Below are 16176 nucleotides of genomic sequence, written 5' to 3'. Positions count from 1 at the left end.
CTAAAGTTAACATTAAAGCCGCGCTGCTGCAGTGTCACCATCTGCTGTTTCCTGCCCAGCCTCCTTTCCTCTTGGCGTTCCGATGTTCCTCCTGACTGGGAATATAATCCTTGATCAGACTGGGAGGCGTTGCTGCAGGGCAGAGAAGGAAGATGATCCCTGAGATGATCCCAGAGATGATCACAGAGATGATCACAGAGATGATCCCAGAGATGATCCCATGGATGATCCCAGAGATGATCCCAGAGATGATCCCAGGGATGATCCCAGAGATGATCACAGAGATGATCCCAGAGATGATCCCAGAGATGATCACAGAGATGATCACAGAGATGATCACAGAGATGATCCCAGAGATGATCCCATGGATGATCCCAGAGATGATCCCAGATATGATCCCAGGGATGATCCCAGAGATGATCCCAGAGATGATCCCAGAAATGATCCCAGAAATGATCCCAGGGATGATCCCAGAGATGATCCCAGGGATGATCCCAGAAATTATCCCAGAAATGATCCCAGAAATGATCCCAGAGATGATCCCAGAAATGATCCCAGAGATGATCCCAGAGATGATCCCAGAAATGATCCCAGAAATGATCCCAGAAATGATCCCAGGGATGATCCCAGGGATGATCCCAGAGATGATCCCAGAGATGATCCCAGAGATGATCCCAGAAATGATCCCAGAGATGATCCCAGAGATGATCCCATGGATGATCCCAGAGATGATCCCAGAGATGATCCCAGGGATGATCCCAGAAATGATCCCAGAAATGATCCCAGGGATGATCCCAGAGATGATCCCAGAGATGATCCCAGGGATGATCCCAGGGATGATCACAGAGATGATCCCAGAGATGATCCCAGAGATGATCCCAAGAGATGATCCCAGAGATGATACCAAGAGATGATCCCAGAGATGATCCCAGCGATGATCCCAGAGATGATCCCAGAGATGATCCCAGCGATGATCCCAGGGATGATCCCAGAGATGATCCCAGATATGATCCCAGGGATGATCCCAGAGATGATCCCAGAGATGATCCCAGAAATTATCCCAGGGATGATCCCAGAGATGATCCCAGGGATGATCCCAGAAATGATCCCAGAAATGATCCCAGAAATGATCCCAGAGATGATCCCAGAAATGATCCCAGAGATGATCCCAGAGATGATCCCAGAAATGATCCCAGAAATGATCCCAGAAATGATCCCAGGGATGATCCCAGGGATGATCCCAGAGATGATCCCAGAGATGATCCCAGAGATGATCCCAGAAATGATCCCAGAGATGATCCCAGAAATGATCCCAGGGATGATCCCAGAGATGATCCCAGAGATGATCCCAGGGATGATCCCAGGGATGATCACAGAGATGATCCCAGAGATGATCCCAGAGATGATCCCAAGAGATGATCCCAGAGATGATCCCAGCGATGATCCCAGAGATGATCCCAGCGATGATCCCAGAGATGATCCCAGAGATGATCCCAGCGATGATCCCAGGGATGATCCCAGGGATGATCACAAGGATGATCACAGAGATGATCCCAGAGATGATCCCAGAGATGATCCCAGAGATGATCCCAGCGATGATCCCAGAGATGATCCCAGAGATGATCCCAGGGATGATCCCAGGGATAATCCCAGAGATGATCCCAGAGATGATCCCAGAGATGATCACAGAGATGATCCCAGAAATGATCCCAGAGATGATCCCAGAGATGATCCCAGAAATGATCCCAGAAATGATCCCAGGGATGATCCCAGAAATGATCCCAGAGATGATCCCAGAGATGATCCCAGAGATGACGCCAGGGTTGATCCCAGAGATGATCCCAAGAGATGATCCCAGAGATGATCCCAGGGTTGATCCCAGGGATGATCACAGGGATGATCACAGAGATGATCCCAGAGATGATCCCAGAGATGATCCCAGTGATGATCCCAGGGATGATCACAGAGATGATCCCAGAGATGATCCCAGAGATGATCCCAGCGATGATCCCAGAGATGATCCCAGGGATGATGACAGAGATGATCCCAGAGATGATCCCAGAGATGATCCCAGGGATGATCCCAGCGATGATCACAGAGATGATCCCAGCGATGATCCCAGGGATGATCCCAGAGATGATCACAGAGATGATCCCAGAGATGATCCCAGGGATGATCACAGAGATGATCCCAGAGATGATCACAGAGATGATCCCAGAGATGATCCCAGGGATGATCCCAGAGATGATCCCAGAGATGATCCCAGAGATGATCCCAGCGATGATCCCAGCGATGATCCCAGGGATGATCCCAGAGATGATCACAGAGATGATCCCAGAGATGATCCCAGGGATGATCCCATGGATGATCCCAGAGATGATCCCAGAGATGATCCCAGAGATGATCCCAGCGATGATCCCAGCGATGATCCCAGGGATGATCCCAGAGATGATCACAGAGATGATCCCAGAGATGATCCCAGAGATGATCCCATGGATGATCCCAGAGATGATCCCAGAGATGATCCCAGAGATGATCCCAGCGATGATCCCAGCGATGATCCCAGAGATGATCCCAGAGATGATCCCAGAGATGACCCCAGGGTTGATCCCAGAGATGATCCCAGAGATGATCCCAGGGATGATCCCAGAGATGATCCCAGCGATGATCCCAGCGATGATCCCAGCGATGATCCCAGAGATGATCCCAGAGATGATGAAGGTGGAGAAGACCAAGGAGATCATGGTGGACTTCAGGAAGAAGCGGCCTAACCACGCTCCACTGCTCATCAACAGCTCAGCTGTAGAGGTGGTCAGCAGCACCACATTCATCACAGACACCCTCACCTGGACTGGAAACACCACCTCACTGCTTTAGATGTGAGATTTTGTATAAAACTGTTAAAAAAGAAGAATAAAAAAGAAAAGCTGTCCTTGCTGCTGCTTACGGAGATGAAAATAAATCCAAAGAACTGCAGCGAGTCCAGACTTCTTCAGACTCAAAGTTTATTCAACATTTCAGGCTTTTCTTCATCAGTCTGTAATTTATTGGGATTAACAATGCAGACCTTTTAGCTAGACCAGAACTGAGACTGAATCTGTTCTCACCTCTAAATTAAAGACAGACTTGAAACCTGATTAAAATCCAACAAAGACAGACGGCCAGTAGGTGGCGCTCTTTACCCATCTGTAGGAGTTCAGTCATTCAGTTTCATTCAAAACAACAACTTTCTATGAAAGTTTAGACCAAACTATAGAAAATATATAAGAGTAAAAAACAATCTGATAACAATATATAAAAGAAGAACCTATTCCTCTATAATATCCCTACATGTTGAATTTAAATTGGATGAGTTTAGACACTAATTCCTATTTCATATTGTTTCTATTGTTGACTCCATTAAAGTTACTAAAAAGAGTCTCATTACTTAAGAATTACAGGACATTTAACAGCTAAAAATATTATATATATACACACACACACAAGTTTCTGTTTCCCAGTAAATCCAGTGGTTCCCAATAAGTCGTTGTTAAGGGTCTTACCAGTTTATCAATATCTCAGTGTACAGTAACAGGCAGTTCTTTGGACCAGAGACCAAAACAAACCAACAGAGACCTAAGCCTGTTTCACACTGAAATAAGCGGTCATGATCTCGGCGCTGATGGCTGGCCTGATTACTCGTTTCACCTGATCACCTGCTTCGGTCTCTATATTACGAGCCTTCTAACCAGTATTCAGTGCCAGATTATTAAAGCCTTTGATGAGAGCTCTCTAGCGTTCCTGCGTGTTTCTGATTGCCTGATCCTGACCCATTCTGCCTCTCAACCTCTGAGCCTGCCTGTTCATCTTCTGTTCTGTTTGCCTGACTTGCCTTCTGACTCCCACTGGATTCGGCCTGTACCTTACCTAGAACTGTTTCCTGAAACCATCCTGGATTTCCCTTCAGATCTCTGTTCTCCCGTACATGTCCTCTACACCGGCTTTGGCTTCACCCTCTGGATTATCCTGCCTTGATTCTATCTGCTCAGTTCTGATCTGATTTCCTGCTGGTTCTCCAACCTTCGAAACTTCAGCAGCTGGAACTCTCTTGGCCGCGTGTCTTGTTGGCAGCGGACCGACCCGCGCTGAAAACACGCTGGAACCTAATTGGAACCGCACTGGAACCATATTGGAACCGCGCTGAACCCACACTGGAACCTAATTGGAACCGCACTGGAACCGCACTGGAACCACGCTGAATCCACACTGGAACCTCATTGGAACTGCACTGGAACCACGCTGAATCCACACTGGAACCTCATTGGAACTGCACTGGAACCACGCTGAATCCACACTGGAACCTAATTGGAACCGCACTGGAACCATATTGGAACCGCGCTGAACCCACACTGGAACCTAATTGGAACCGCACTGGAACCGCACTGGAACCACGCTGAATCCACACTGGAACCTCATTGGAACCGCACTGGAACCACGCTGAATCCACACTGGAACCTCATTGGAACCGTACTGGAACCACGCTGAATCCACACTGGAACCTCATTGGAACTGCACTGGAACCACGCTGGAACCATATTGGAACCATGCTGGAACCACACAAGAACCACGCTGGAAGCACGCTGGAACCACACTGGAACCATATTGGAACCGCACTATACCCACGCTGGAACCTAATTGGAACCGCACTGGAACCATGCTGGAACCACGCTGAACCCACACTGGAACCTCATTGGAACTGCACTGGAACCACGCTGAATCCACACTGGAACCTCATTGGAACTGCACTGGAACCACGCTGGAACCATATTGGAACCACGCTGGAACCACACTGGTGCTCAAACCACACTGGTGCTGGAACCACATTGAAGCACGTTGGAACCACATTGGTACCACGCTTGAACCACGCTGGAACCATGCTGGAACCATGCTGGAACCACGTTGGAACCATGCTGGAACCATATTGGAACCATGCTGGAACCACGCTGGAACCACCTTGGAACCACACAGGAACCACACTGGAACCACACTGGAACCACACTGGAATCACACTGGAACCACACTGGAACCACACAGGAACCACACTGGAACCACTCTGGAACCACGTTAGAACCACACTGGAACCATGCTGGAACCACGTTGGAACCACACAGGAACCACACTGGAACCACGTTGGAACCACACAGGAACCACACTGGAACCACGTTAGAACGACACTAGAACCACGCTGGAACCACACTGGAACCATATTGGAACCATACTGGAACCACACAGGAACCACACTGGAACCACACAGGAACCACACTGGAACCACACTGGAATCACACTGGAACCACACTGGAACCACACAGGAACCACACTGGAACCACACTGGAACCACACAGGAACCACACAGGAACCACACTGGAACCACGTTAGAACCACACTGGAACCACGCTGGAACCACACTGGAACCATATTGGAACCATGCTGGAACCACACTGGAACCACACAGGAACCACACTGGAACCACACAGGAACCACACTGGACCCACACAGGAACCACACTGGAACCACACAGGAACCACACTGGAACCACACTGGAATCACACTGGAACCACACTGGAACCACACAGGAACCACACTGGAACCACGCTGGAACCACATTAGAACCACACTGAAACCACGCTGGAACCACGTTGGAACCACACAGGAACCACACTGGAACCACGTTAGAACCACACTGGAACCACGCTGGAACCACACTGGAACCATATTGGAACCATGCTGGAACCACACTGGAACCACACAGGAACCACACAGGAACCACACTGGAACCACGCTGGAACCACGTTAGAACCACACTGGAACCACACTGGAACCACACAGGAACCACACTGGAACCACACAGGAACCATATTGGAACCATGCTGGAACCACACTGGAACCACACAGGAACCATATTGGAACCATGCTGGAACCACACTGGAACCACACAGGAACCACACAGGAACCACACTGGAACCACACTGGAACCATATTGGAACCATGCTGGAACCACACTGGAACCACACAGGAACCACACAGGAACCACACTGGAACCACACTGGAACCATATTGGAACCATGCTGGAACCACACTGGAACCACACAGGAACCACACAGGAACCACACTGGAAACACACTGGAACCACACTGGAACCATATTGGAACCATGCTGGAACCACACTGGAACCACACAGGAACCACACTGGAACCACACTGGAACCATATTGGAACCACACTGGAACCACACAGGAACCACACAGGAACCACACTGGAACCACACTGGAACCACGTTAGAACCACACTGGAACCACGCTGGAACCACACTGGAACCATATTGGAACCATGCTGGAACCACACTGGAACCACACAGGAACCACACTGGAACCACACAGGAACCACACTGGAACCACACAGAACCACACTGGAACCACGCTGGAACCACACTGGAACCATATTGGAACCACACTGGAACCACGCTGGAACCACACTGGAACCATATTGGAACCATGCTGGAACCACACTGAAACCACACAGGAACCACACTGGAACCACACAGGAACCACACTGGAACCACACTGGAATCACACTGGAACCACACTGGAACCACACAGGAACCACACTGGAACCACGCTGGAACCACGTTAGAACCACACTGGAACCACGCTGGAACCACACAGGAACCACACAGGAACCACACTGGAACCACGTTAGAACCACACTGGAACCACGCTGGAACCACACTGGAACCATATTGGAACCATGCTGGAACCACACTGGAACCACACAGGAACCACACTGGAACCACGCTGGAACCACACAGGAACCACACTGGAACCACACTGGAACCACACAGGAATCACACAGGAACCACACTGGAACCACGCTGGAACCACACAGGAACCACACTGGAACCACACTGGAACCACGTTAGAACCACACTGGAACCACGCTGGAACCACACTGGAACCATATTGGAACCATGCTGGAACCACACTGGAACCACACTGGAACCACACAGGAACCACACTGGAACCACACAGGAACCACACTGGAACCACGCTGGAACCACACTGGAACCATATTGGAACCATGCTGGAAACACACAGGAATCACACTGGTTCACACAGGAACCACACTGGAACCACACTGGAACCACACAGGAACCACGCTGGAACCATGCTGGAACCACACAGGAACCACGCTGGAACCACGCTGGAACCATACAGGAACCACACTGGAACCACACAGGAACCACACTGGAACCACACAGGAACCACACTGGAACCACACTGGAATCACACTGGAACCACACTGGAACCACACAGGAACCACACTGGAACCACGCTGGAACCACGTTAGAACCACACTGGAACCACGCTGGAACCACGTTGGAACCACACAGGAACCACACTGGAACCACGTTAGAACCACACTGGAACCACGCTGGAACCACACTGGAACCATATTGGAACCACACAGGAACCACACTGGAACCACACTGGAACCACACTGGAACCACGTTAGAACCACACTGGAACCACGCTGGAACCACACTGGAACCATATTGGAACCATGCTGGAACCACACTGGAACCACACAGGAACCACACTGGAACCACACAGGAACCATATTGGAACCATGCTGGAACCACGCTGGAACCACACAGGAACCACACTGGAACCACACTGGAACCATATTGGAACCATGCTGGAACCACACTGGAACCACACAGGAACCACACAGGAACCACACTGGAACCATATTGGAACCATGCTGGAACCACACTGGAACCACACTGGAACCACACTGGAACCACACAGGAACCACACTGGAACCACACAGGAACCACTATGGAACCACACAGAACCACACTGGAACCACGCTGGAACCACACTGGAACCATATTGGAACCACACTGGAACCACGCTGGAACCACACTGGAACCATATTGGAACCATGCTGGAACCACACTGAAACCACACAGGAACCACACTGGAACCACACAGGAACCACACTGGAACCACACTGGAATCACACTGGAACCACACTGGAACCACACTGGAACCATATTGGAACCATGCTGGAACCACACTGGAACCACACAGGAACCACACAGGAACCACACTGGAACCATATTGGAACCATGCTGGAACCACACTGGAACCACACAGGAACCACACTGGAACCACACAGGAACCACACTGGAACCACACAGGAACCACACTGGAACCACGCTGGAACCACACTGGAACCATATTGGAACCATGCTGGAACCACACAGGAATCACACTGGTTCACACAGGAACCACACTGGAACCACACTGGAACCACGCTGGAACCACACAGGAACCACACTGGAACCACACTGGAACCACGCTGGAACCACACTGGAACCACACAGGAACCACGCTGGAACCACGCTGGAACCATACAGGTACCACACTGGAACCACACAAGAACCACACTGGAACCACACAGGAACCACACTGGAACCACACTGGAATCACACTGGAACCACACTGGAACCACACAGGAACCACACTGGAACCACGCTGGAACCACGTAAGAACCACACTGGAACCACGCTGGAACCACACAGGAACCACACTGGAACCACGTTAGAACCACACTGGAACCACGCTGGAACCACACTGGAACCATATTGGAACCACACTGGAACCACACTGGAACCACGTTAGAACCACACTGGAACCACACAGGAACCACACTGGAACCATATTGGAACCATGCTGGAACCACACTGGAACCACACAGGAACCACACTGGAACCACACTGGAACCATATTGGAACCATGCTGGAACCACACTGGAACCACACAGGAACCACACAGGAACCACACTGGAACCACGCTGGAACCATATTGGAACCATGCTGGAACCACACTGGAACCACACAGGAACCACACTGGAACCACACTGGAACCATATTGGAACCATGCTGGAACCACACTGGAACCACACAGGAACCACACAGGAACCACACTGGAACCACACTGGAACCACGTTAGAACCACACTGGAACCACGCTGGAACCACACTGGAACCATATTGGAACCATGCTGGAACCACACTGGAACCACACAGGAACCACACTGGAACCACACAGGAACCACACTGGAACCACACAGGAACCACGCTGGAACCACGCTGGAACCACACAGGAACCACACTGGAACCACGCTGGAACCACACTGGAACCACGCTGGAACCATATTGGAACCATGCTGGAACCACACAAGAACCACGCTGGAAGCACGCTGGAACCACACTGGAACCATATTGGAACCGCACTATACCCACGCTGGAACCTAATTGGAACCGCACTGGAACCATGCTGGAACCACGCTGAACCCACACTGGAACCTCATTGGAACTGCACTGGAACCACGCTGAATCCACACTGGAACCTCATTGGAACTGCACTGGACCCTTAAAGGGAGCTGTCCAAACAGAGCGGTCCGATAAAACCAGGATGGTGGGAGCCGTGGGACAGACCCTTAAAGGGACCTGTCCAAACAGAGCGGTCCGGTAAAACCAGGATGGTAGGATCCGTGGGACAGACCCTTAAAGGGAGCTGTCCAAACAGAGCGGCCCGATAAAACCAGGATGGTAGGAGCCGTGGGACAGACCCTTAAAGGGAGCTGTCCAAACAGAGCGGTCCGATAAAACCAGGATGGTAGGAGCCGTGGGACAGACCCTTAAAGGGAGCTGTCCAAACAGAGCGGTCCGATAAAACCAGGATGGTAGGAGCCGTGGGACAGACCCTTAAAGGGAGCTGTCCAAACAGAGCGGTCCGATAAAACCAGGATGGTAGGAGCCGTGGGACAGACCCTTAAAGGGAGCTGTCCAAACAGAGCGGTCCGATAAAACCAGGATGGTAGGAGCCGTGGGACAGACCCTTAAAGGGAGCTGTCCAAACAGAGCGGTCCGATAAAACCAGGATGATGGGAGCCGTGGGACGGACCCTTAAAGGGAGCTGTCCAAACAGAGCGGTCCGATAAAACCAGGATGGTAGGAGCCGTGGGACAGACCCTTAAAGGGAGCTGTCCAAACAGAGCGGTCCGATAAAACCAGGATGGTGGGAGCCGTGGGACAGACCCTTAAAGGGAGCTGTCCAAACAGAGCGGTCCGATAAAACCAGGATGGTAGGAGCCGTGGGACAGACCCTTAAAGGGAGCTGTCCAAACAGAGCGGTCCGATAAAACCAGGATGGTAGGAGCCGTGGGACAGACCCTTAAAGGGAGCTGTCCAAACAGAGCGGTCCGATAAAACCAGGATGGTAGGAGCCGTGGGACAGACCCTTAAAGGGAGCTGTCCAAACAGAGCGGCCCGATAAAACCAGGATGGTAGGAGCCGTGGGACAGACCCTTAAAGGGAGCTGTCCAAACGGAGCAGTCCGATAAAACCAGGATGGTAGGAGCCGTGGGACAGACCCTTAAAGGGAGCTGTCCAAACGGAGCGGTCCGATAAAACCAGGATGGTAGGAGCCGTGGGACAGACCCTTAAAGGGAGCTGTCCAAACAGAGCGGTCCGATAAAACCAGGATGGTAGGAGCCGTGGGACAGACCCTTAAAGGGAGCTGTCCAAACAGAGCGGTCCGATAAAACCAGGATGGTAGGAGCCGTGGGACAGACCCTTAAAGGGAGCTTTCCAAACAGAGCGGCCCGATAAAACTAGGATGGTAGGAGCCGTGGGACAGACCCTTAAAGGGAGCTGTCCAAACAGAGCGGTCCGATAAAACCAGGATGGTGGGAGCCGTGGGACAGACCCTTAAACGGAGCTGTCCAAACAGAGCGGTCCGATAAAACCAGGATGGTAGGAGCCGTGGGACAGACCCTTAAAGGGAGCTGTCCAAAGAGAGCGGTCCGATAAAACCAGGATGGTGGGAGCCGTGGGACAGACCCTTAAAGGGAGCTGTCCAAACAGAGCGGTCCGATAAAACCAGGATGGTAGGAGCCGTGGGACAGACCCTTAAAGGGAGCTTTCCAAACAGAGCGACCCGATAAAACCAGGATGGTAGGAGCCGTGGGACAGACCCTTAAAGGGAGCTGTCCAAACAGAGCGGTCCAATAAAACCAGGATGGTGGGAGCCGTGGGACAGACCCTTAAAGGGAGCTGTCCAAACAGAGCGGTCCGATAAAACCAGGATGGTGGGAGCCGTGGGACAGACCCTTAAAGGGAGCTGTCCAAACAGAGCGGTCCGATAAAACCAGGATGGTAGGAGCCGTGGGACAGACCCTTAAAGGGAGCTGTCCAAACAGAGCGGTCCGATAAAACCAGGATGGTAGGAGCCGTGGGACAGACCCTTAAAGGGAGCTGTCCAAACAGAGCGGTCCGATAAAACCAGGATGATGGGAGCCGTGGGACGGACCCTTAAAGGGAGCTGTCCAAACAGAGCGGTCCGATAAAACCAGGATGGTAGGAGCCGTGGGACAGACCCTTAAAGGGAGCTGTCCAAACAGAGCGGTCCGATAAAACCAGGATGGTAGGAGCCGTGGGACAGACCCTTAAAGGGAGCTGTCCAAACAGAGCGGTCCGATAAAACCAGGATGGTAGGAGCCGTGGGACAGACCCTTAAAGGGAGCTGTCCAAACAGAGCGGTCCAATAAAACCAGGATGGTGGGAGCCGTGGGACAGACCCTTAAAGGGAGCTGTCCAAACAGAGCGGTCCGATAAAACCAGGATGGTGGGAGCCGTGGGACAGACCCTTAAAGGGAGCTGTCCAAACAGAGCGGTCCGATAAAGCCAGGATGTTAGGAGCCGTGGGACAGACCCTTAAAGGGAGCTGTCCAAACAGAGCGGTCCGATAAAACCAGGATGGTGGGAGCCGTGGGACAGACCCTTAAAGGGAGCTGTCCAAACAGAGCGGTCCGATAAAACCAGGATGGTAGGAGCCGTGGGACAGACCCTTAAAGGGAGCTGTCCAAACAGAGCGGTCCGATAAAACCAGGATGGTAGGAGCCGTGGGACAGACCCTTAAAGGGAGCTGTCCAAACAGAGCGGTCCGATAAAACCAGGATGGTGGGAGCCGTGGGACAGACCCTTAAAGGGAGCTTTCCAAACAGAGCGGCCCGATAAAACCAGGATGGTAGGAGCCGTGGGACAGACCCTTAAAGGGAGCTGTCCAAACAGAGCGGTCCGATAAAACCAGGATGATGGGAGCCGTGGGACAGACCCTTAAAAGGAGCTGTCCAAACAGAGCGGTCCGATAAAACCAGGATGGTAGGAGCCGTGGGACAGACCCTTAAAGGGAGCTGTCCAAACAGAGCGGTCCGATAAAACCAGGATGGTGGGAGCCGTGGGACAGACCCTTAAAGGGAGCTGTCCAAACAGAGCGGTCCGATAAAACCAGGATGATGGGAGCCGTGGGACGGACCCTTAAAGGGAGCTGTCCAAACAGAGCGGTCCGATAAAACCAGGATGGTAGGAGCCGTGGGACAGACCCTTAAAGGGAGCTGTCCAAACAGAGCGGTCCGATAAAACCAGGATGGTAGGAGCCGTGGGACAGACCCTTAAAGGGAGCTGTCCAAACAGAGCGGTCCGATAAAACCAGGATGGTAGGAGCCGTGGGACAGACCCTTAAAGGGAGCTGTCCAAACAGAGCGGTCCGATAAAACCAGGATGGTAGGAGCCGTGGGACAGACCCTTAAAGGGAGCTGTCCAAACAGAGCGGTCCGATAAAACCAGGATGGTAGGAGCCGTGGGACAGACCCTTAAAGGGAGCTGTCCAAACAGAGCGGTCCGATAAAACCAGGATGGTAGGAGCCGTGGGACAGACCCTTAAAGGGAGCTGTCCAAACAGAGCGGTCCGATTCAAGCTGGAAACCAGCATATGTCAGTTGGAAACTGGTTTATACCATTTGCTAACCGACATAAGCCAGTGTGATCTATGTTCTGTCAAGGGTCCTACATAAGTGCTGAATTTTATAGGCATACATACACACACACACACACACATATATACATATATATATAAATATATATATATATATGTATATATATTTGCAGTCATAAAGTTACTTTGATAAAATAACTACGTTTGGAAAACAGCAGCATATTGTCAATCTTTCATTATGAAGTAGATCTGTTGTGATCTGCTTAGCATTAGCATTAGCCTAGCCACCGTGTTTACACTTCGTTTCTTCGTCTCTGGTCTCAAACAACAGGGGATTAGCGCCCCCTGCTGTACATATGCGTGTGGCGTGAGATCAACGAAAAAACGATTTTCATGTATTCCGAGAAATAATTCTTGAAGCCACTGGCATAAACCAGTTTCCAACTGGCATAAACCAGTTTCCAACTGGCAAAAACCAGTTTCCAACTGGCAAAAACCAAATGCCGTTTTCTGCTCTCGGTGCAACTGTGAAAGGCAGGACTCGAAGCAGAGCGGTCTGGAGGAAGGAACCTCCAGCAGAACCAGAAACATCCAGCAGAACAAGGAACCTCCAGCAGAACCAGAAACCTTCAGCAGAACCAGAAACCTCCAGCAGAACCAGAAACCTCCAGCAGAACCAGAAACCTCCAGCAGAACAAGAAACCTCCAGCAGAACCAGAAACCTCCAGCAGAACCTGCAGCAGAACCAGAAACCTCCAGCAGAACCAGAAACCTCCAGCAGAACCAGAAACCTCCAGCAGAACCAGAAACCTTCAGCAGAACCAGAAACCTCCAGCAGAACCAGAAACCTCCAGCAGAACCTCCAGCAGAACCAGAAACCTCCAGCAGAACCAGAAACCTTAAGCAGAACCAGAAACCTCCAGCAGAACCAGAAACCTCCAGCAGAACCTCCAGCAGAACCAGAAACATCCAGCAGAACCAGAAACATCCAGCAGAACCAGGAACCTCCAGCAGAACAAATGAACTCTATGGTCACCTGAACCAATCCTACTGTAGGCATTATAAACCGCAGGTCCAGTTCTGGGTAATATGAAGTTCTGATCCTGATCGGAAGGAAAAACCCAGCAGGGCTCACCAACCACTTCCTCCTGGGCTACCAGTACCAACCTTTGACCCAGGAGGGTAAGCGTTCGGTGCAGCTGTGGAGCCAAGTCGGTTCCATGACCCTGACCCAACCCTGATGGGGTCAGACATCAGAACTCTGGTTCTGATCCAGAGTCTTCCTGAGAGTCAGAGGGGATTAGAATAGATGTGTAAACATGAGCTGCCTCCATCTCCTCCTCAGATCCAGAAATAGTCTCCAGCTGAGCTATTTCTGGCATCCAGCTGCTCTTTATGCACCTTTGATGCTGCAGAGTTCTGATCTTCCACCAATCAGAACGCGTCTCTTCTGGCTTTGATGCACATCTATTTTTTCCAGACTCCATTTTTTCTCTTTGGAGGATGATTCATGTGAGCCGAACATCAGGCTACAGATGTGGAGATCCGAGAGAACTGAAGGAGCCAGAAGCCACACATTTACTTCAATGGTTCCGATCAATAGGACTGGGTCAGTTCTGATCAACAGTCTGGGTCGGTTCTGATCAACAGTCTGGGTCGGTTCTGATCAAAAGTCTGGGTCGGTTCTGATACCGTGTGAAACCAGCAGGCATTTAAATGCTGAAAGAATCCAAACTTAGAGAAGATCACAAGTCAGAACCAAGACTAAACCCAGAATAATCCAGATCTAAACCCATACGACCCAGGTTATTCAAATCTGGGTCAGAACCAGAATAAAATAGAATTTAGAACCTGAAGAAAGAAAGAAAAGAGCCAGATTGAACATCCGCATGGTGTAAACCAGGGTTTCACAGAACCAGAACCGGACCAGATGTTTGAATAAATCCAGCATAGAACCGACAGGAGAGCAGGAATAAACTGGAATAAAGTCTGGAGGAAAAGTGGAGAAGCAGTCTTCCTGTCCTGGGATTATAATCTCACATTCCAAACCATCTACAACCTCCATCCTAGTGAGAGGGAACAGTCTGGATTAGAACATGATCCTAATCAGAGAGGGAACAGTCTGGATTAGAACCTGATCCTAGTCAGAGAGGGAACAGTCTGGGTTAGAACATGATCCTAGTCAGAGAGGGAACAGTCTGGATTAGAACCTGATCCTAGTCAGAGAGGGAACAGTCTGGGTTAGAACATGATCCTAGTCAGAGAGGGAACAGTCTGGATTAGAACCTGATCCTAGTCAGAGAGGGAACAGTCTGGGTTAGAACATGATCCTAGTCAGAGAGGGAACAGTCTGGATTAGAACCTGATCCTAGTCAAAGGGAACAGTCTGGATCATAACCTGATCCTAGTCAGAGAGGGAACAGTCTGGGTTAGAACATGATCCTAGTCAGAGAGGGAACAGTCTGGATTAGAACCTGATCCTAGTCAGAGAGGGAACAGTCTGGATCATAACCTGATCCTAGTCAGAGAGGGAACAGTCTGGGTTAGAACATGATCCTACTCAGAGAGGGAACAGTCTGGATTAGAACCTGATCCTAGTCAAAGGGAACAGTCTGGATCATAACCTGATCCTAGTCAGAGAGGGAACAGTCTGGATTAGAACCTGATCCTAGTCAGAGAGAGAACAGTCTGGATTAGAACCTGATCCTAGTCAGAGAGGGAACAGTCTGGATCATAACCTGATCCTAGTCAGAGAGGGAACAGTCTGGGTTAGAACATGATCCTAGTCAGAGAGGGAACAGTCTGGATTAGAACCTGATCCTAGTCAAAGGGAACAGTCTGGATCATAACCTGATCCTAGTCAGAGAGGGAACAGTCTGGATTAGAACCTGATCCTAGTCAGAGAGGGAACAGTCTGGATTAGAACCTGATCCTAGTCAGAGGGAACAGTCTGGATCATAACCTGATCCTAGTCAGAGAGGGAACAGTCTGGATCATAACCTGATCCTAGTCAGAGAGGGAACAGTCTGGATTAGAACCTGTTCCTAGTCAGAGGGAACAGTCTGGATCATAACCTGATCCTATTCAGAGAGGGAACAGTCTGGATCAGAACCGGATCCTAGTCAGAGAGGGAACAGTCTGGATTAGAACCTGATCCTAGTCAGAGAGGGAACAGTCTGGATTAGAACCTGATCCTAGTCAGAGGGAACAGTCTGGATCATAACCTGATCCTAGTCAGAGAGGGAACAGTCTGGATTAGAACCTGATCCTAGTCAGAGAGGGAACAGTCTGGATTAG

At 50.7% G+C, this 16176-nt stretch overlaps 1 protein-coding gene across 5 annotated transcripts in view; it reads right to left on the bottom strand.

Moving 5' to 3' along the window:
- Positions 1 to 16176, bottom strand: part of LOC119772992 (nck-associated protein 5-like) — a 67461-nt gene that overhangs the window by 42367 nt on the left and 8918 nt on the right. For 2 of the 5 annotated variants that reach the window (XR_005279327.1, XM_038269755.1), the window contains exons 1-2: positions 14047 to 14210; positions 21 to 95 (exon numbers count right to left, since the gene is read on the bottom strand). Coding sequence is in view for 4 of the 5 variants with exons in the window: in XM_038269755.1 (XP_038125683.1) it covers positions 21 to 95; positions 14047 to 14133 (162 nt within the window). In the remaining variant the exon portion in view is untranslated. Of the gene's footprint in view, positions 1 to 20; positions 133 to 14046; positions 14211 to 16176 lie in introns of those variants that run through there. The other 3 variants (XM_038269752.1, XM_038269753.1, XM_038269754.1) reach the window with 3 other exon arrangements.

Source organism: Cyprinodon tularosa, unplaced genomic scaffold (genome assembly GCF_016077235.1).
Source record: "Cyprinodon tularosa strain WSP-4 unplaced genomic scaffold, ASM1607723v1 ctg738, whole genome shotgun sequence".
Classification (NCBI taxonomy): domain Eukaryota; kingdom Metazoa; phylum Chordata; class Actinopteri; order Cyprinodontiformes; family Cyprinodontidae; genus Cyprinodon; species Cyprinodon tularosa.
Note: the sequence above shows the minus strand (reverse complement) of the source record. Positions and strands in the feature narration are given on the sequence as shown.